Genomic DNA, 23121 nt, shown 5'->3' with positions numbered 1-23121 from the left:
AATTCTTTGCGAGAGCAACATTTAAAGTGCCGCACACCTCGGCCGTTCATGAAAACAAACAATATGCCTATTTACATATTTAACAGTTACTTTCATGCAGACATATAGTCATTGGAATAGTGATGATAAATGTGTGTGGACAGTGATAATAATTGAATGTTTTTTTTTAAATTTCAATCATGTTACAAATGTTTGACAAAAACGAAACTAAAACCACAAATGAAAAGTAAATAAAGCAACCGGTCAAACAGAAAGGAGGAGCTGCTGGACCTGAAGCCGGTCAGTGAACCAGCTGTTGATAAAACCAACATGTGGAGAAGTGGACGATGCGCTTTTTGTAGTCCATTTTTGTAGTTTCTCCAGTGCAGACGCACGTCAATCGCTGGCGCTGATCATCAGCTGTCAATCATCAGCGGCCGCGTTATAATGACGTAGCTTAGTGAAAGTCCGGTCGGATTCTCTGAGCACCGCGGTCGACTATTCCTAAGTACTTTTGAGTCCTCCTATCGCCTTTCCTTAACCCCGTGACGTTTTCCCCAGAGGTCAAGGAATAGGAGTTAGGAATAGGAGTTAGGACCTTATTTTTTGACTATTCGACTGCACCCTCAGTCTGATCAGACAACGTCCGCGCGGCTCCGAAAGCTTCCGACGCAGCTGTACACACCAAACATATGTGTTCCCGACCTCGTCCGAGCCTCTCCAAACGCTTCAGACGTCCAACGGTTGGGCCGGTGTGTTCCTGCCTTAAGACTGGTTCCACAGCTTGGTTTGTGCTGGATGGTCCTGATGTCTTGGATACAGTATATACTCACTCAGATGGGTGTCAATATTTATTCATTGCTAGTTTTAGTCTGCATGTGGGATTCCTTGTTTGTTTATAACAAAATACTTCAGTAAACATTACATAAATTAATCATGAACAACAGCCTCAAAATATGTTCCAGCTTCTCAACCTAAAATCTAAATTGACTTTATTACAACAGTATCTGATGTTTTTTTTGTTTTTTGTTTGCATTTATGTGTTGGTTAAGAGGCTTGTGGTTGGCAGTCCTGAGTGTCTGTGCTGCTGGTTTCATAGTCTCTGTGTACGTCCAGCGGTCCATACAGGCTCTCCAGTACAGCCAGTACTCTGCTCTGGACCGAATCCACCTGCTCTACTGGGCAGTATTCATCTAGACTGGACCTGAAAGCACACACATTAACACATAATTATACCTCTCTTTACTATGATACAGTCTAGGATGTGCAGGCTTTTTTAGGAGATAAAGCTTACACACCATGTCTCTACCATTTTTGAAACAATGTTCTTAATCACACACACACACACACACACACACACACACACACACACACACACACACACACACACACACACACACACACACACACACACACACACACACACACACACACACACACACACACACACACACACACACACACACACACACACACAATATTCTAGGGCTGGAAACAAGAACAACAGATATTCAAATATGAAATAGAATATTTGACTGTGGAAAAAAGTACCACGATCTTTGCTTTCTGCCTCGCACACTCACCACACTGCAGGGCGGGACGTCACTTAAAACTAACTGCAACGTTAAGAATAAAATCATTCCTGTATTAAATACAGGAATGAGTTTGTGGTATGAATATTAGTGTAGTGTGTAATGCAGGTTTTATATGCCATTATGCTGATTATGCATACGTATTTTATTAATGTGTAACGTAGTTTTAGCATGTTGCTCATTTATATAATGTTGTGCTGATTATGTTGTTCATGTACAGTACACAAGAGTTGAAAAATAGCAATAGCTATCAACTCTCTGTACAGCACATCAGTTACATTCTTTGTATTGGAACTATGATAATGTCTATCATCCCTATTTAAATAAAATTCTATTCCATTCTATTTCAACACAAGCGTAGATGCCAGAGACCTCGCCCACAGAGACTCTGTGCCCAAAGTGTTATGTTACATCATGTAAAGTAACCACATATCTACTGGCTGTGATCCAGATCAGACTGGAGACTGAACCACTTAACAGATGAATCAATAGGGGTTACGGACTTCCAAGGTTTTTTCTTTTTAAACAGCATGCACATGTATTAGCAAGTAGGACATTCTCTGCTGATCTCCATCCTGCAAGTGTGTTAATTGTTGAGTTTGCACCATGGCGACTTCCTGGAGAGGCTTGAACTCTGAGTGGCTGCATCATTTACCTGGACATAGTGACCAGTGTAGGTTTAGGAAGAGCCTTCAGGAACAGTTGTACAGCTGAGATGAGTCTGTCAATCTCGTCGTCGGTGCTGATGTGGTGTGGCAGCTCACCAGAGTCACAGGTTAGTCCCGCCTGATGAACCTGAGAGAGACAGGGGAGAGTCAACAAGTGGGAATGGTTTTAATTCCTATGAACGTCCTTGAAAAGGTCAATAATACCAAAGATGTGGAATTTTTTAAGGTTTGTTGAAAAACTACACTGCATTACTGGCTGTAGTCTGTATAAAGAAGGTAAAGTAGTAGGAGCAGTTGGAAAAGTGTAAAAGTTGAACAGCAATTATTCCCTGTTAGGATGCCGCTAACTTTTGGGGCTTTTCATTTTAAAAACTAGGTCCATTCCTAGTTTCCTGTTAACACACAGTGAGAGTTGGGGGCTTTTATTATGACAAACAAGCCTTGTCCTGAGCATTCTCTTTGGGCCCACTCACACTAGGGCCTGTTGGTCCGTACTGTGCCGGGGCCCAAATGCCATCCCTCCCCAGTCCTCCGCCAGCCTGCACTCACACTGCTCCAAGAAACTCCAGAAATATAAAGATGAAGCTGCTAGATATGGCATCTTGTTTGGACCCCCAGTTCAACTTGGACTTCATCAGTGCAGACAACAAGCCCCAAGTCAAGGCCAGAGTGACAACAGAGATGTTGGAATGCCAGGAGACATCAAGGTGCAGCACAGTAGTGGAGCCCAAAGTTGCTGACACACCCCAGGAAAAGAAAGCCAAGAAGTTCTTGGGAAGTTTCTTTAAACAGAGCCAAGGGCGATTCCTCTCTGACCCTTAAGAATGCTGTGGATGCAGAGTTAAACAACTACCTGCTAACACAGACAAAGAGGAAGATCCACTTGCATGTTGCAAGTAAGCTTTCCACGACTCGCCCAGCTTTCCCACAAGTATCTAACATTTCCACTTGCCAACGTTCTTGTTCTTGTAAGCCTGCGATGGTGGATAGACTAGTATATTGGCCAAAATCCTTCTAAGCTTGAGTGAGCAATGCATACAGATTTGGGGGCTTTTATTATGACAAACAAGCCTTGTCCTGAGCATTCTCTTTGGGCCCACTCACACTAGGGCCTGTTGGTCCGTACTGTGCCGGGGCCCAAATGCCATCCCTCCCCAGTCCTCCGCCAGCCTGCACTCACACTGCTCCAAGCCCAACCGGGCCTGAGCACGGTTCCCTCTGTTACATATGTCATCACATCGTAATACGACACACATATGGCTTAACGTAGTTTCCAAGAAGCACCATCTCCGAGTCATCTGACTTGAACACAGAGATAATAAGAGGGACATCCTATAGATTAACGCCTATATCATGTCCGCGTTGTGTACCTGTGCATGTGCTCGTGCATGAACTGTACCATGGCAGAATCCATGGTCCAGATGATGAACAAAAGGGGCGTTGTGTGGTCCACTGACCTGGTGCCTGACCTTTTGTGCCCTAAGGACATCTCTGGACAGGAGTATTTTTGCTTCTGCACTTGGGATATATCTTTACGAGGCAGACCTGGACCACAGACTTCTGTGCAGCTTGTTCTAATAACAGCAGTGCTAGAATAATCTTCTACCTCCCCGCCATTCTCTTGTGGTGGTGAAGGAGCCTTTAGGATTTAGGAGGATGGGCCAGGATGCATAGCCGCATCATGATATGTGCCGTTACATTCAAAACATTTCACAGAGTATTTACAGTCTTTACCTGCATGTGAGGTTGAAGAACAGCATTTGAAACATATTCCTCTCCTTGAGGAAGGCCTTTCTTTCATCCAAGAGTTTGTTTCTGAATGTTCTACATCTGGGTCATTCCATGTGAAAACAGCCAAAATCGGGGTATCATGTACATGACACCTCTCAGATTTTGCTGAAAAGCGGTGAAAATATGCCTTATGTTACCAAACGAGGGAATCTGAAGTTTCAGGTCAGCCTGGGTGTCGTCCTAGACAGCTCTTTGTCATTCCAGACTCACATTAATAATGTTACCCGGTCAGCCTACTTCCATCTTCGCAATATCAACCGCCTCCGTCCTTCCCTCACTTCCAACAGCGCTGCCATCCTGGTCCACACCCTAGTCACATCCCGCCTAGACTACTGTAACTCCCTCCTCTTTGGTCTCCCCCACAAGTCCATCCGTAAGCTCCAACTGGTCCAGAATTCAGCTGCTCGCATTGTCTCCAGAACTCCTTCTATCAATCATATCACGCCCGTTCTTCAACAACTCCACTGGCTTCCTGTCAAATTTCGCATAGACTTTAAAATCCTGCTTCACACTTTCAAGGCCATCCACAACCTCGCACCCCCATACCTCTCTGACCTCCTCCACATCAACATTCCCTCCCGGGCACTCAGATCAGCCTCCTCCATCAGCCTCACTGTGCCCTCTGCCCGTCTGTCCACCATGGGGTCCAGAGCCTTCAGCCGCTCTGCCCCCCGCCTCTGGAACTCCCTCCCCCCCGACATCAGGAACATTAACTCTCTATCCATCTTCAAATCCCGTCTAAAAACCTACCTCTTCAAACTCTCATACTCACTTTAAGTTGTCTTCCACCCTGCAGTTTTCTGATTTTATTTTGTTTTTATTGCACTTATATGTGTCCTTTGCTTTTTTAAATGACTGTTTATATGTTGTGTAAGGCGACCTTGAGTGCCCTGAAAGGCGCCATAAATAAAATGTATTATTATTATTATTATTATTTTGTCATGAGATCCAATTCTTGCATTGTGTTGAGTTGAACTTCATCAGCTGCATTGGTGAATGAGGAGTACCACGCACGAGAATTCTCAGGCTTATCATCAAATTGGTACAGTCCTGAAGTGACAAGATACTTTGTCAAATACTGTGCCAAAGGCTCCACCAGAGGTGGCGGCTAGATGGAGAAACATACCGTGGTGTATATGGCTGAGCATGTACATTCATAGTGGGACTTCTGGTGTCAGGCTTTGTGTCCACTTTAGTTGGTACAGGTAAGTGCATACAGTTATCCTTTTCAAACTCACTGTTTCTAGCTTGTAGTTCTTGAATGTCTTTCACTGCTGGATGCCATGTTACAAAGCTGTTGTGTGATTCCGGGTGGAATCGGATAGCATCAGGTGAGAGTGGAGGAATAAAATGATTCTGAAGTTCAATTTGAGAATGAATATTTTCACTGGTGCATTCCATTTAACCTCTGATTCTGCTTTTCCATGTTCAATATTAGCATGCATTGCTTGAGCTTGCTTCCACTGCTTCCTTCACAGCTGCCTCAGCTTCCCTTTGTAGTGTTAGCACTTCAAACTGTCTCTATTATTGCTGCTTCAGACAGATTTTGTGCATCTCTTGTAGCTTTTGCCAATTTTAGCTTAACCTCTTGGCTAGCATATGACGCTCTCACATTAGCCGCTTCTGCTTTAGCACGTGCACGGGTACCAATTTACACAGTTACCAAAGAGGGTTTTAAAAATATGATCCGGTCACTTGACAAGCGGTATGTAATACCATCACGCACCTATTTTCCTCAAGTTGCCATCCCAGAGCTGTACGAGAAATGCAAGGGGGAAAAAAACAGAGCTGTCACAAGTGGAATATTATGCAACTACAACGGACTTGTGGTCCAGCCGGACAATGGAGCCCTACATAAGTCTGACCGTCCGTTCTTCAGTTTAATCAGTTTCATAAATGTTAGTTTTATAAGCAATTAATCAAAAATGAATTGTTAAAGGCACACTGATTTTAAACTGGAGGGTACACCACAAATGTAAAACTCATGAGACACAAGTTATATTCTTTGAGAATGAATGGGTTTTCATAGATCTTTAAAACATGTAAAGAAAGCATGCTGAAACTATACACATAACCTATGGTTTAATCAGTTTGCAAATGTGTATAATATTTAATGTGTACTTTTTTTGTTTACGCACACTCACTACCTTCGGGCCTGTACGGGCCACGCCAATACAAGTGTCATAAAAAAGGGGAAAAAAACCTTTTTTTTTCCACTTTCACTGCATAAACCTTTTCAACAACTTCAGACCTAACCTTAGATATAAAGTTTGTTATTAGTTTTTACATTTTTTTTCTGTTTTTAAGCCTTTTTCTCACACGAAAATTGTGTAATTTTTATGCAAAAAACAGCAAATATGCAATATTTTCCAAAAATGAGGTGCAAAGAGGATTATTTGAGATGAAGTTATTACAGCCTTGACTAGGTCAAAAATTGATAACATCATTGTTTTTGATGCATTATTATTTTTGGAGACATTAGAGTTTTTTCAAAAAACTTACACCTGTTACTTTCGGGCCCAAATGGGGTTCCTCTCATAAAAGTGTCATAAAAAATGAATGAATGAATTTTTTTTTTCACTTTCACTGCATCAAGCTTTTCAACAACTTCAGACCTAACCTTAGATATAAAGCTTATTATAATAATTATTATTATTTTATGTTTTAGGCCCTTTTTTCATACACAAAATGTCTAATTTCAATGCAAAAAGCACAAAATATGCAATATTTTCCAAAAATGAGGTGCAAAGAGGATTATTGGGGATGAAGTTATTACAGCCTTGACTAGGTCAAAAATTGATAACATCATTGTTTTTGATGCATTATTATTTTTGGAGACATTAAGAGTTTTTTTCAAAAAACTTACACCTGTTACTTTCGGGTCCAAATGGGGTCCCTCTCATAAAAGTGTCATAAAAAATGAATGAATTTTTTTTTTTTTCACTTTCACTGCATCAAGCTTTTCAACAACTTCAGACCTAACAATAGATATAAAGCTCATTATAATAATTATTATTATTTTATGTTTTAGGCCCTTTTTTCATACAAAAAATATGTAATTTCAATGCAAAAAACACAAAATATGCAATATTTTCCAAAAATGAGGTGCAAAGAGGATTATTGGGGATGAAGTTATTACAGCCTTGACTAGGTCAAAAATTGATAACATCATTGTTTTTGATGCATTATTATTTTTGGAGACAGAGGTTTTTCCAAAAAACTTACACCTGTTACTTTCGGGCCCAAATGGGGGGACCCCATAAAAGTGTCATAAAAAATGAATAAATTAATTTTTTTTTTCACTTTCACTGCATCAACCTTTTCACCAATTTCAGACCTAACAATAGATATAAAGCTTAGTTTTATTATTTTATGTTTTAGGCCCTTTTTTCATACAAAAATGCCTTGTTCACATCATCAAATCGCACCTTTCAGGTCACATGGAATAGCTTGATGTCCAAACCCTGTTCTCTGGACCCTAACCCTTACCCTCAAGGCTCAGTATTAGGACCGCTTCTGTTCTCACTATACACCAGATCACTAGGTTCTGTTATCACATCACATGGATTCTCCTACCATTGCTACGCAGATGACACCCAGCTGTTCCTCTCTTTTCCCCCGTCCTCTGACACTCACATTGCAACTCGCATCTCGGACTGTCTGGCTGACATCTCTGTCTGGACAACTGCACATCACCTCAAGCTTAACCTGAATAAAACCGAACTCCTCTTCATCCCAGGGAAAGACTGCCCTCGCATGGACCTGTCGGTCACTGTCGAGGGCATCACAGTATTACCTTCCTCAACTGCGAGGAACCTGGGTGTAATCCTCGATGACCAACTTTCCTGCACCCCCAACATCACTGCTGTGGCCTGATCCTGCAGATTTGCCCTCTACAATATCAGCAGGATTCTGACCTTCCTCACAAAGGATGCAACACAACTCCTGGTCCAAGCACTGGTCATCTCCCGCCTTGACTACTGCAACTCTCTCCTGGCCGGACTCCCGGCCTCCGCGATTAAACCATTGCAGTGTATCCAGAGCGCTGCAGCACGCCTTATCTTCAATCTACCCAAATTCTCCCATGTGACCCCCCTCCTCCGTGACCTCCACTGGCTCCCTGTTGCAGCACGCATCCAATTCAAGACGATGGCACTGGCCTTCAAGGCCATCAATTGAACGGCACCCATCTACCTCCAAACACGCTTTGGAGAAAAGCGCTATATACAGTAAATGAGGCCATTTACACTGGTCAAACCTCACGCCCTGAGGTGAGCACTTTGCTCCTCTACTTCAGCTGGCCGGCTGGTACCACCATCGCTGAAATCAAACAAATGTCGCTCAACAAAGTCCAGATTCTTCTCTGTTCTGGCGCCCTCAGTGGTGACTATTTTTTAGCTCTTACTTTATCGGCAATGATATGTTGTGGTTTCTTTCTCTCTTTCTTTTGACAAATGTACTTATTGTAAGTCGCTTTGGACAAAAGCTAAATTACCTAAATGTAAATGTAAAACCACACAGCCAATACTACAGAGGAGGGTCTCTTTTGATCAAGAAACAAAAACATAAACAAATCCCACCTGGCCCTTCGGAATTGAATTTCACAGACACAGAGACAGACACAGACACAGACACAGACACAGACACAGACACAGACACACACACACACACACACACACACACACACACACACACACACACACACACACACACACACACACACACACACACACACACACATTCACACCACTCTTTTATATCAATCCCAACACACCCAAACCATGTTTGAGCCGTTCTGGTCATGCATTTTGCAGAATACGAACTAGGCTCCTATTGTGACACTGTGCTCTGATCTCAGGCTGCTCCTCATGACTGTCTGCTGTCTGTTGGACAAATGACCAGTCTGACCAGGCTGCAAACTAGTTGTGCAGACTTCAGAGAAGCAACAGCATTGATATTTTATACCACACAGCCAACAGTGCAGTGGAGTCTCTCTTTTGATCAAGAAAAAAAGACATGCACAAATCTCCATTTGCCTGTGAAGAGCTCATTTTCACAGACACACACTCAGACACACACACACACACACAATTTATTATCAAACACATTCACACCACTCTTTTATATTAATTCCAACACACTAAGACCATTTTTGTGGATTTCAGCCTCTTCACTGTCATGCATTCTGCAGGATAAGACAACCATTCCATCCATTGAAACCGTGTGTGGTTAGCTCTACTGCCCCCAGTGGTTTGAGGGAGTCAGCACATCTCAAACCTTTTTTTCTGTTATTTTGAAGGGAGATGCTTGGGAAGTCACATTGATGCTGGCTTTAGAGAAAAAAATGACCGTTTCACAGTATGTAAAAAAAAAACAAATTTTACGGTTTTATAATGGGAGTTAATGGGGCCCGCCACGGTCCCGAAGGTGGCAGGTGTGGGAATTTTTTTTATGGTATATTCTATACACCTTGCAATCAAGGGGATGAAAAAAAAAAGTTTTAAAAATTAAAAGACAATCCTTGGAAAAGTTTCAGAAAAGTAGGCGTTAAACTGACAGAGATATTGATAATCAAAAATCAAAAAGTACCCAAACGGTCCCCCAAAGTGCCCTGAGGGTTAAGAATGCTGTGGATGCAGAGTTAAACAACTACCTGCTAACACAGACAAAGAGGAAGATCCACTTGCATGTTGCAAGTAAGCTTTCCACGACTCGCCCAGCTTTCCCACAAGTATCTAACATTGCCACTTGCCAACGTTCTTGTTCTTGTAAGCCTGCGATGGTGGATAGACTGGTATATTGGCCAAAAATCCTTCTAAGCTTGAGTGAGCAATGCATACAGATTTCCAAAAAAGTTAATTTGACTAGATTATGCAACAGTTGTTGTGAGAAAGAAATGTTAGGATTTATTTTACCAGCTAGGTACTCTGTTAAGAAAGAAACCAGATTTTATACAATTGAAAAGTTTCATTTCATCTTTTTTTGTTTAGCCATGATGACCAACACTTTGTTTTACTTTGGCACTGTTGATAAGAAAAGTTGATTTAAAAAAAAGTTTGGGAAACAAATTGTTCTGTGTTGATATTTGTTATTTAATACAAGTTTATATTTTAAGTTCAATTTAGCTTAGCTTCTCTGCACTGGCTCCCAGTAAAATCCAGAATAGAATTTAAAATCCTTCTCCTCACTTACAAGGCTCTTAATGGTCAGGCACCATTATATCTTAAAGAGCTCATTAAACCCTACTGTCCTCCTAGAGCACTACGCTCTCAGAATAACGATGCCTGGTCTGACGAGTCTCTATTTCTGCTGCGGGTCATAATTTGGTGTAAACAACATGAAAGCTTGGCTCCATCCTACCTTGTATCAACTGTTCAGGCTGATGGTGGTGTAATGGTGTGGGGGATATCTCTCCTTCCCCCACAAAATAAAACATTTCATCATCAAAGAAAGTGCATTAAGATTCTTACCATTTCATAGTCAGGGCACAGATTTCTCGACTTCAAACTGGAAACCAGTCGGGCTAATGGAGCCATGCTGAAAACAAATGGGGGGAAAAAAGGAAGATGATACACTCTAGTAGAGCTGTCAATGTTCCTCTATAATAGTATTTGAATTTCATTCCATATTTTTTCAATATTCAAACTATATTTTAATATTTAACGCTCAAATTCAACCTTTTCTTAATATTAACTACACTACACAGGCTTATACGTTGCCAATGCCATTGTCGGTAATGTGGTTGTTTTACCTCCTGTCCACTAGAGGGCGTTCCAAAAACATTACCAATAAATAGGTTGAATTACCAACAGCTGACAGCTTTCTACATAAGTAATAATTAATAAAGTAAAACAACCACATTGCCGTTCTCCTGGGGATGCTGGGTCCCCATTGCCATGGCTACGCCCTCCTCGTCTCCGCGTCAGCTCTACTTTCACTTTCTCACGTACATCCTGCTGTCGGTCTCGTTCCAGATGAATCAGCTGATGGAGACGTGGGTCGATCTAGCTAGCAGTAAGCAGCATGAATGCATCTTTGTCATGACGTCATCACTTCTAGAGCTCCGTCCATATCTTTGTTCATTATTTCACAGAGTACTGCCAGCGGTTATCTCCGCTGGGAGCTTCTGTGTTGCGTTGTTCTCCTGAGTCGACTGTTTCCGCGATCGTCAGTGTCTTCAGGTGTCAATATGCCATGGTGAGCAGGCACCAGGCCTGAAAACAATTCTGGGGTAACACCGAATGGCATGGACTTTATGCTCTCTATACCTTCTGTTCTATTGAGATAGTATTGTGACATTGGCGTTTTAATTGGTGTTTCATGTTTTTTTTGCTCTTTTGTTCAACACTTGAGGCTGCAATTTTGCATGAAATCTGCTACACAAATAAAGTTATAACATCATCATGCTTGTTTTCTGAATGGAGTCTGGCCTTATGTTTCTGTGCGATGCTAACATTTTTGCTGCATCATCAGTACTTAAAATAATAATGTCTTCTAGACATAAATACGACAGCGACGTAGACAGTCTCTGGTTTCTACACATACATTTATACACATAGTCTGGTCTCTGGACCAATATGAGGCATTGTAGAGCTCTGGGGGACCACAGGTGGAGACGATATTTGTTTCTGATTCAACAATGTCAGGACATCAGTGACGAGACGACGAGAATCTCTATATTGATAAGCTTCGGCGATACGACGTCATGGGAATTTCTGGTTCAAGCTAATTTTGTGTATTTGCCGCATTCGCATTGCGTCATTTGAGTCTTTCACACACGGTGCAAATTTGTGCATCGACTTTGATTGCCTTGCTTGGTGTTTGTGAAAACAGCAACATAGTGAAATGAAGCCAAGGAAACTTTACCCAGGGTTGCTGGCCCAGCGTGTAACCGTCTCCTCCCCATCATCCTCTAGCAAATCAGCGAATGCTGCTTCCAGGTCTTCTAACTGGTGTACACGTCGATCCACACACTCATCCAGCTCCTCCTGGAATCACACAAACACCTTCATTAGTTATGCAACAAACCACCAAAATTATACAACATATTCTTCTGTAACGTTATCGTGGCATGACACCCAACATACAATTTGTATTTTTTTTTTTTTTTTTTTAAACACAGCTCCAAAGAATACAACACTAAACAGTAATACTCCTAACGATTTTTAGGACATTACATATTTTTTAAGACGATACATCTGCTGTTTAGTGACCAGCAGAGGGAACCTGATGTTATTCATAATTTCAACATTGCGGCTGGTAAAGTCGTGGCTCAACAGTTTTGAACTTCCCTTAAATCAATACTTGGAGAGGATGGTGTCTTGACACCATAGAGAGAAGTTTCTCAGCTAAAGGTGATTCCTTTTACTAGTCTGTGGGAATTCACCGTGGGAATGCTCAATGCAGTTATTGTGGTGTGGGGGGCAACACAAGCATGTGAACAGACTGTAGAGTAATGCTGCGCTCACACCAAAAGTGAAGCAAGTTTACATACAAAGTCAATGCAAAGACGCGGCGCCAGCTAGCATGAATGACACAACATGAAGGAGGAGTATTTCAACTCACCAAAGCATGACTTCAGACTTCAGACTGATCACCATCATTATGGAGTTATGTCAGCATCCTTTATGTAATTATTGCAATTAAATCACAGCTTAATACTTTATTCTGGGTTTCTCCAACTGTGGTAAACCAGCCCACGTGGGTCTTGTTAGATCCAGTGAATCCAGCTTGGTGAAATCCACTGAGCACCTCTGGATGAAGTCATGAACTCAGACAGGAAGGTGATGTACAAAGCAGCAATAGCGATGGATGAAACCATACAGTGTCTATGTGGAGGGAAGCCCCGCCTCCTCTCTGCTGCATCTAGTACTAGTGACACAAATAAACCCAAATCATCATGTGGTCAAACTCACTCGAGGAATTCAAGGCAGGCGAAAATGTGCTTCATGTTTGGTGTGAACGCAGCATAACACCGAGTATTTTTCTTTAGGAACATCCAATCACACCTCTTTCACAGAGTATCCTATTCCTCAGGACTCTAAGGTTAAGAGTATTCTCAGAATGTTTGTGAATGTGACCCTGGTGCATGATGAGTTATAGCTTGTGTGTGTGTGTGTGTGTGTGTGTGTTTGAGGGTGGATGGATTGACTGTAATCTTTGGTTGAAAACCTTTTAGAAAACAGAGTCTGACCTCATCAGCATCAGGGCGGGGTCCTCTGAAGTTGTAGAGCTCCTTCAGGATGCCATACTCTTCCTTGTCAGACGAGAGACGAAGAGATGAATGAGTGAAGGGCAGTAAAACAGTCCCAAGCAAAATAGAGTCATACCTTTCATACATAACAGTGAGCACCCGGGACCTGCCGTGCCTACCTCACGCCATTGCTCTGTGATGTCATACAATGATGTAATGGGTGTGTCATAAGAGATTATAAATGAAATATTCACTGAGCTCCTGAGAGCGACCGATTCTTTCACACATGATTGTAGAAACACTCTGCATGCCTAGGTGCTGCTTTTATACACCTGTGGCCATGGAAGTGATTGAACACCTGAATTAAATTATTTGGAAGGGTGAGAGGGACAAGACAGGATATCAAAGCCAGTCACCCATCCCCTAACACAGTTTTGCAGCAGGCTGTGCATTCATCAGGTTCCCACTGGTGTACCCATAGCATCCAGCAGAGAACTGTGTGAGTTGGAAAGAAGGTTACGATATTTTAACACTAGTTTTATAAACACAGGTGAAGCTCTGAACTAGCGGGCCCTGCTGCTCCGCCGCTTACTGAAGAGGATGTAGCATGCTGAGCAGCCATGTGTGCCGCATGGATACAAGTAGTCAAGTCCTGATTGGCCCGCTGCACTTTTACAATTATTCAGCCGGGGAACGTGTGCTGGTGATTGGAGAAGAGTATTACTCACGGAGTCCAGCAGAGGGCTCCGATTGTGTCTATAGAACCAGGGTTACAATATTCTATCCTTCGTTACTGCAAGAAACAATTATGCAGTGTGTATTTTGGTGGCCCCTGTGGATAAAAGCAGTAGGACCGGCGTAGTTAAGCAATCACATCTGCTGAAAGGAGCGCTTACCGAACTCGAGGTAGAGGAGTAGTATATACCTGTGTGTATAATTCCTTGAAGGGATTCTTACATGAGAAGAAATCCAAATCAATGTCCAAGATGTATGGCTCGGTCTCATATAGAAATGCAGATATTATTTTAACAACATAACTGGTGGAGCCTTCACTATCCTCATCACCATCATCATCGCCCAAGCTCGTCCTGTTGCTGCCCCCGGCTGGTTGCAATGTGTCAGTACATCTTAAGAGCAGCTCAGAGCAGCTGGCTTCCCCAGCTTTACTGCATTCTATACGGGCTCTCTTGGCAAACCATCTCTCTGTGTCCTCTTCGGTTTTCTTCTCTGAAATGTCGAACACATAAACAGAAAAGACTCAAATCTATTAGTGAATAGATTTATTATCTGGAATTTAAATTAAAACGTATACGAGAAGAAAATTAAATACTAGTAAATAACTAGAAAAGCCATTTCTGAAGAAATTGCAGTGTGAATGCTGGGTGCTGCAAAGCTGATGCTACGCTGGGATGCTGGTTTAAATGTGTCAAAGGTGAAGTGAAGTTTTGGTGTCAGTTAACATGACTGGCTATGCAGCCTCGTACTATCAGACTCCTGACATCAAATGTGTCTCTTTGCTTCCACAGTGACATTACAAGAAAGCGCAACATCATGTACCTACATTTTGACTTGAAATTATGTGTGAAGAGTGAACTTGTAGGAATGAAAATGAAGGTGGAGGGAGGCTTTTTTGTTCAATGTAATTTAAATACAATGTTAAATGAGTCAACTCAATTAATTAATTAATGTTCAACTCAGTTCACACACACACACACACACACACACACACACACACACACACACACACACACACACACACACACACACACACACACACACACACACACACACACACACACACACACACACACACACACACACACACACACACACACACACACACACACACACACACACACACACACACCTGGTTGAACGGGATTGACTTTGACCACATTCAGCCTGAGGGGTTTGGAGTTTTCCAGCTGCTTCTCTGAGAGATACAGCCCATCGCTGAGGAAGTAGTTGTCTGTACTGCTCACCCTGCAGGAGAAGAGAGGACGTGGATTGTATCCATTATAGTTCTATGTCATAATGCACAATGCTCTGTGGCAACATGGGCAGTGAGCCGGCCAATGCTGCAGCTTGCAGCTGACATGATGAATTACAGGCATTACTACCACTATGGAGTAGGGGGGGGATGACTATTCTTAGATGCATTCACAAATGTCAAAAATGTATTATTTTTATTCCATATTGTTCACGGAGCGCAAAAGGCGTTATTCGGAAATGCAGCGCCCGGACAGTCTGTGGCGTTACACATAACGGACACGGCTGAGAGAGAAATCCGACCGGCACCCGCTGCATTTACACGGATAATGTTTCATCATTCATGGCTGAAATAAACACTACTACTGCTTTGTACATGTTGTTGAAGTCCCAGACACACCGGAAACTAAACGGGGTCCTGTCTGAGTTTCTACCTTTACCCAGAGGGAGGTCGGTGAATCTCATAGGCCAAGTCCCAATGTCCCCCCCTAAGGTCTAAGCCCTGAACCCTCAGGGACTTAACTGAAGTCAGATGGTGAGTGTGGGAGGCTGTGAGGGTTTGAAATGGTAAATACAAATGGGACAGCACTCGGCATGTCACTTAACTTTGATGACACACAATATATGATCTAAAAGTGTTGGTTTTTATTCAAAAACATGTACAGCCTGATCTGAATGTCTTCCAGGATTTTATCATCCCAGACCAGATGTACCTGGAAATAATGCATTTACTTGTTTTAGTTAAAACGGCTTCAATAAGTTCAATTCAAATGACTGGTTGATGATTAAACCAGGTGTGTAATGTAATATAATAATAATAATAATAATAATAATAATAATAATAATAATAATAATAATAATAATAATAATAATAATAATAATAATAATAAACTGGGCGTATAGCCTATGATGGCATTCCTATGATTTCAAGTGTTTTATGTTCCATATTAAATCTTTAATGTTAATGTTTCTGTGTAAATTTAATATTTCACACATGCGCCGTCCTCTTTTTTTACCTTTTGTTTTTTTCCCCTCTGGCTTCCCCTGGTAACCCTGTGTTTCACGTCGCAGCACTATGAACTGTGGGTAATTCCCTCAGGCAAAGTCAGCATCTGCTGTCTTACGGAAAGTGGGCATGAAGGGCTCAAAAAGAACCTCGCACACTTTACGATGTGACTGTGGGACAGACCTGAACCCTCAGGGACTCAACGGGAACAACATGAAGGTCTGTGAGGGGGGTGTTGGGATTTGGCCATAGAGCTGCATTCACAGCAGCGGTCGCTATCGTCACCGCGTTGTTAGTACAGCTGAGAGGACGAGGAGCGAGCCGCAGCTTGGGGAGATAAAAAGAAAAAGCAAGCAAGCCGGAGGAAACAGCTAGCAAGTTAGCGAGCAGCGTGGACTGGAGCAACAAACGGAGCAGGAGGAAAGCTTGGAGAGAGAGACGTTGGGGAGAGAGAGAGAGAGAGAGAGAGAGAGAGAGAGAGAGAGAGAGAGAGAGAGAGAGAGAGAGGGAGAGAGAGAGAGACAGGGGAGCACGGAGAGGAGAATGGCTGCTGCAACCGTCACCACGCCGCAACTTGTGGACAAACCAGGGGCGCGAAGTGCGATATGGCAGTACTTTAGCTTAAAAACAAATGAGCAAGGCGAGGCAGTTAACGCCGATGCACCACTGTGTAGACGGTGTTTAAAACATGCGTGGCTAACGGCGGAAACACCTCTGACTTAGCCAAACACTTAAAGGACAAGCACCCAGACCTGTACACTGAGCTCAGGGAACGACAGGTCATTTACTCAGGAAAAAAAGCCACATTCAGTGCTAAAAGCAAGCGCCACCCCCCTTCACTCTTAACAAAAGTAGCTCTGGAAGAAAAAAATAGAGCTGGTTTATTTATATTTTATATTATATTATTGTATTTATATTTTCACAGTGATTTTTAAACTGTTTGCCATACATGTAGCCATGCTGATTTACAATAAATCTGAAGTGGTCCCTTATTTTTTTCCAGAGCTGTAAAATGCATACATGCCTTATTTTAAAATTGTGTGCATTAGAAAAGCTTGTCTTTGTGGTATTTTATTTTATTTACTGATTAATATGTTATTGTTCTAAGATTTTCTATTAAAATAAAGTCAGTAATCTTTTTATCTGAAAAAGTATCGAAATACATGTTGGTACCGGTACCAGTACCAAAATGTTGGTATCGTGACAACACTACGTTGACCTCTGAATCCTAATCGAATGGTGAGGTGCCAAGAGATTCCCACCCTACTATGGAGTAAACATTTGAAAAGTGACCAACGACACAGCAGAGGAAAGGAGGGCAGGACAGCGACGGATTACAGGTTCTCATTTAAAACAGCTACCAGAACGAAATACCTTCCTGTGATTCATCAATGTAACGTGTGGTGGAGGCTTCCATAATGAAACGGACTGTTGCTCAAACTGAACACTTCACTGCCATAAAATGTTACGCTTGAAAGTCAGTCTGTCTGTCTGTGTGTGTCTCTCTGTCCGTCTGTCTCTCTCTCTGTGTGTGTGTGTGTGTGTGTGTGTGTATGTACGTGTGTGTTCTATCAGTATCTATCATATGCTCTACATTTCTTATAAAAACATTCAATAAAGCAGGAGGATTTCCCCCAGAAGTATGACAGTATGAGGTTGAGTGCTAATCCTACCTGATGGTGGTGGTGGAGGAGTCTCTTCCTACAGACATCCGGTGCTCTCCCTCTCTGATCTGCTGTGCCCAGTATGGATGCAGCCACGCCACACATGACACATGGCCAGCATACACCATGGGCATGATCCAGTTCTCGATACTCAACTCACTGAAAAAAAGCATACACTTGCACACTCATATTCCACTATTATTCTATGACAATATACTGAAATTGATGTGGGTCATGTAAACATCATATTCTGTTTGGATATTCTGAATGGAGCATTTTGATATTAAGAGATAAGTGATCCGTTGATATTCGTTTTAGGAGCATGTATACAGCACGTTCCTAGTATGCTTCTCATGTAGGTTTTATGACACTCTGTGACACACAGCATCTCTGCTGTTTATGGTCAGCTCTGTGCGTTGGACACAAACCAACTAGACAGGTAGAGTCGAGAGTTCAGTAGAGATGTAAGCCCAACAGAAAAGCTCACATTTCTGGTTGGAAGAAACCTGCACACCTGCTTTTAAGCTCAATGAAGAAATTTGATATCAACACGTTTTTGGATATGCATGAATATCACAATGCTGTGGGGACCCACAATGGGAAAAGGGAAGAGACATTCACCAGGGGGCTGGCGCCTTTTAAGAGTGAGGGTTGATGGGTGACGCTCTCCGGTTCTAGTGACGGATGTTGACACATGGTTGACACATTGTTTGGAAGTCGTAGCATTTGTTTGTGGAGAAGTAAACAGACTCAACTCGCCTTCGTCCCCTGGTCCTTGTTTACACGCCTCCACAATCGGTGACCCTTACGTAAAAACGACGAGTATGTTTGGCAACAATGTTGGCAATGGCGACGCTGTAGCGCCGGGCGGTGCTAACGACGTGGAGGCTGATGTGGTGCGGTGGCGGCCCGCTGCCAACGTGACAACGGGCTGTGTTATTACCATGCCATGTTTGGAGCTTTTGTTCATCACCGACACCTTGTCAGGCTGCCTTCTACTGGCCGAATATTATATAATATATATAAAACAAAAATATAACAGTTTGTAATTTGCCCTAAGTCTTACTTAACAGTAACAATACATAACACAGTAAAACAAATAAATAAATAGAAATATAAAATGATAAACCAGATTAATGTCTGTAATGCAGATGTAAAAAAAATACTTCTGATTGCGTAATCCTCCAGCAAAAGACACTCGCCGGTTTAAATCCAGACGCTCAACACAACAAACTAACTAAAATACACATGGGCTCAAGCACTTTGATCATACGCTTGAAATCCACATTGTGTACAATTGAGTATTTACACATCAACATTAATTATTACTTTGGCTCATGTGAATCTTTATTGCAGAAAACATTACTAATGAAACATTACTAATGAAATGGTTAAACTTAAGAGATGGTTTGATGAAAACAAGCTTTTGTTAAATTTGAAAAAAACTAAATTTATGGTTTTTACAAATCGAAAAAAGGATGAAATTGAACTTTCATTTGCAGGAGAGAGTGTTGAAAGAGTGTCTGTATTTAGGTTTTTGGGTGTTATCCTGGACGACAAGTTGTCATGGAAAAACCACATAGCATATGTAAAAGCCAAGGTGGCAAAGAGTATCTATATTTTGAATAAGGTTAAGTTTGTCTTGGACACTAACACACTAAGAATTCTGTATTGTACATTTATTTTGCCATATTTTAATTATTGTGTGGAGGTGTGGGGCAATACTTATGTAAGTAACATCACTCCTCTGATTCTGCTACAAAAAAGAGCAGTAAGAGTAATCCACAAGGCAGGTAATAGAGATCCCTCAAATAGATTATTTATTTCTGCAGGTTTGTTGAAAATGGTTGATATAATAGAATTACAGACCCTAAAAATAATGTTTAAAGCAAAGAACAGATCATTACCAGAACAATTACAAAGCTTGTTTAAACTGGAGGAAGCGGACAACAGACTGAAGCTTGACTTTAAATATACATTTGCAAGGTTGAGCTTAAAACAAATGTGTATTTCTGTTGCAGGTGTAAAAGTATGGCATTCACAAAGCAAGGAATTGAAAAGCTGTACAAGTATGTCTCAGTTTAAGAAAATGTTTAAAAAAGAAAAGATAAGTATTTACAAAAAAGAAGAAGGAGAAAGAGGAAAAAGAAGGGGAAAAAAAGATAGATAGACGAGTGGTGTTTACCGTTATTTTGTTTGTTTGTTTGTTTGTTTGTTTGTTTGTTTGTTTTTGTCATTGCTATGTTTCATTATCTTTAATATTTTGAAACAGAGAATAATATTGGTGTTGAAGTAAGCCATTTAAATTTGTAACAACAGAGAGGGGCAGGTATTATAAGTTTTTTCTTCATCCTGCTCCTTTTCATTCATGATGAAAATGTGTACACTATGTATATGTGCAACTATGTGAGAACCATGAATGAAATAAATCAAAATGAAATGAAATCTGCAGTGGGAGGAGTGTGTGTTTCAAACAAAATCCTACCTGAAGAGTTTCTCCTTATCAAAGACTGTGTCAGCAGACATGTTGACAGGAATGAGCAGATCAGGATGGGAGTCTAAATGAATCATCTTTATGTCCTTCAGGGGCAGATGTCTTGATGCAATGGCACGATAGATATGACCCACCACCTAGCAAAGGAACAATAAGCAATATTAAATATATATGACCTTTTAGCATGTAATGAGAAAACTGGTATAATATCTAAGCTATTTGATTGCCATTCATTGGAATAATCTTTGATAGAAATTATCCTCAGAAACTTAAGATGTGATCCCAGGACATGACACAAAAGGTTGTGATTTTGATAAAATGACAGCCAATTCTTGACTACTTTTTAACATATAAAAAAAAGGTAACATTTCACGGTTGGAAATTAAAGAACCATGCCAGGAACACATCAGGGCTCCAGAGTGCGCCTAATTTGGGCGCACGTGCGCCCAGAAATCGGGGTAGTGCGACCAGATATTTTACGTGGGCGCACTGGTACGCCCACTTAAAAAAAATTTTTTTTTTTTTTTTGGCCATTTGCCCAACATGAAAATGATTATTATTATTATTATTATTTGTCAGCTTGTGGCATGTTTTTATGTACAAATTCAGACAGGCATGCTTAACGAACCTATGCGCAAAGAGTGTGAACTGACGCTGAAAATGTAATATTGTAATTTGGGTGCACCTGAAATATGTGCTGGTGCACCCAAATTAAAAAGTTAGGCGCACCAGTGCACCCAAGGAAAAAGTTAGTCTGGAGCCCTGCACATGATCCCTTAGCTTCATCCCATTGGCCAAAAGTTCTCTGGCTGGCTCCGATTATACTTTCTAACCAGGAAGCAGGGAGCTAAACAAGCTTCTTGTATGAGATACACTCAATGTTGGTTTACGATCCGCAATTCAATGTAGAGAAGATACTGGTCAGAGTCCCAACACTCTAGGGGTGTGAATCTTTGGCTTCACAGCGATTCGATTCGATTAACGATACAGTAGTTGGCGATGCGATTCAAGGATGATTTTTTTTTGTAACAATTCAATTTGATTCTGTAAACCACAATTCGATTCAGTAACTTGTAACCAAAATTCTATATCTATTAAATAAACATGCAATAATGTGAGTGAGACTATCGGTATTCTTCTCAAAGGTGAAAAATTACAAATTTATTCTATAAAAAAAGTAGTCCTGCATAATATTTTATGCTGAAAAAAATGTAATTAAACATTGCTATGTTTAAAATTTTTCAATAGACTCAGGGGAGAGTGTGTCTTAAACGTATTAAAACATTAATAAGTAAGAATCACGATTCATCCGATTAAATGCATTTATATCTATTATTGGTGAAGACAAAACGATTCATTCTATTTATTTATTTTAGCAGATCAATTTAGTAGAATCTATAGGACTGACAATCGATTCATCGATTAATCGAATGAATCGTTACACCTCTACAACACTCCCAGTATGAATATGAGAAGGACGTACTGGGAGAAGTTGGACACATCATTCATTTATGGAGACTGTTGAGCTGATCAGTACGAGCCTGAAATAGACACAAGCCAATCAGCCAATCACTGACCTCCTTTATACTTTGGTTCCGCCCTCTGAGCTGTCAATCACAACACAGCAAAGAGAGCCATTGAGCCAAATTTTATTATGCCTGGGAAAATAGTTACTTCCCTCTCTCAGAATCACAGAGAGGGAGCGAGCTGGGCTCACAGTGTGGTTATCGGTTATACTGGAGATAACCCACACTAACACGGGGAGAACATGCAAACTCCACGCAGAAGTAACCAGAAACCGAACCGGGAACTCCGAAACTTTCGTCCGTCAATAACATTTTTGGGAACGGTTTCGTCAAAAACGCGATTAGTTTTTTGACCTCTCAGAGCCACCGTAGACACCGTAAACATCCAAAATATCAGCAAACCAGCTCACCCACCTCTTCACTCAAAGCGAGGCGCTGTCACAGTTAAAAGCATTGGTGGTTTTCCTGGTCAGCAAAGGTTGAAACGAGCCCTGCATCTAACAGCTAGACTAGCTCGGCTTCTTCCCTGACATGTACCCGTCCTGCACCTCTGTGGACATTAGTCCGACTCGGGCTTTTCTCCACTACGAGCTCGTTGCTGTTGGCTGTTTCACAGACGGTAGCACCGAGGGATATTAAAAGCTACCGGTAAATATGGAACATGCAGGTGCGTCATGATTGTGGGCGGCAGGCTTACGTCGTGGTGGTCCTCCACGATCCACACCGGCAGCTCGTTGTAGAGCCTCTTCAGCGGCGCGCGGCTCATTACGGCGGAGGACGACGAAGCGTGAAGTGTACTGTGTCTGTCAAAGTACGTCACGTTGTTGCAACGCTCCGCGTTTCTAAATAACGTCAGGTTCTCGTAGTTCTCCCTCTCACACGTCTAGTTTGATCACGTTTCGTCTAAAATGCTCTCTCTTTCTTCGTGGGTTTTTTTGGTGGTTGGCAACCAGCGTTGAGGTGCATTACTGCCACCTACTATGTTCTTCTTCTTCATTTGGATTTCCGGCAGTTTAGACGCTTCTAGGCGTATTACTGCCCTCCTCAGGAATCACTCTCAGGATTATATTATTGGGCTATATTACCAAAAACGACCATGCAGCGTATCAGAATGAGGTGGCTAATTTTGTCAGTTGGTGTGATGATGACCATCTCATTCTGAACATAGATAAAACTAGGGAGCTAATATTTGATTTTAAAAAGAAAAAAATTGAGGTAG

At 41.6% G+C, this 23121-nt stretch overlaps 1 protein-coding gene across 2 annotated transcripts; it reads right to left on the bottom strand.

Annotated features, from left to right (window-relative positions):
* Nucleotides 1-680: 680 nt before the first annotated feature.
* Nucleotides 681-22872, bottom strand: cUnh5orf22 (chromosome Un C5orf22 homolog). Of its 2 annotated transcripts, none has more exons than XM_084008505.1 (10): nt 22600-22872; nt 20368-20513; nt 17892-18041; nt 15091-15206; nt 14149-14450; nt 13224-13286; nt 11897-12018; nt 10501-10567; nt 2227-2366; nt 681-1183 (listed from the first exon to the last, which is right to left on the bottom strand). In XM_084008505.1, the coding sequence occupies exons 1-10, from the start codon at nt 22666-22668 to the stop codon at nt 1027-1029; spliced, it is 1332 nt and encodes a 443-aa protein (XP_083864631.1). In that variant the 5' UTR covers nt 22669-22872; the 3' UTR covers nt 681-1026. The 2 variants fall into 2 exon arrangements, with proteins under 2 accessions (XP_083864631.1, XP_083864632.1); XM_084008506.1 differs by lacking the exon at nt 22600-22872 and adding an exon at nt 22317-22589 and having other exon boundaries at nt 682-1183.
* Nucleotides 22873-23121: the final 249 nt, after the last annotated feature.

This window comes from Eutrigla gurnardus, assembly GCF_963514095.1.
Source record: "Eutrigla gurnardus genome assembly, chromosome: 4".
NCBI lineage: Eukaryota > Metazoa > Chordata > Actinopteri > Perciformes > Triglidae > Eutrigla > Eutrigla gurnardus.
Note: the sequence above shows the minus strand (reverse complement) of the source record. Positions and strands in the feature narration are given on the sequence as shown.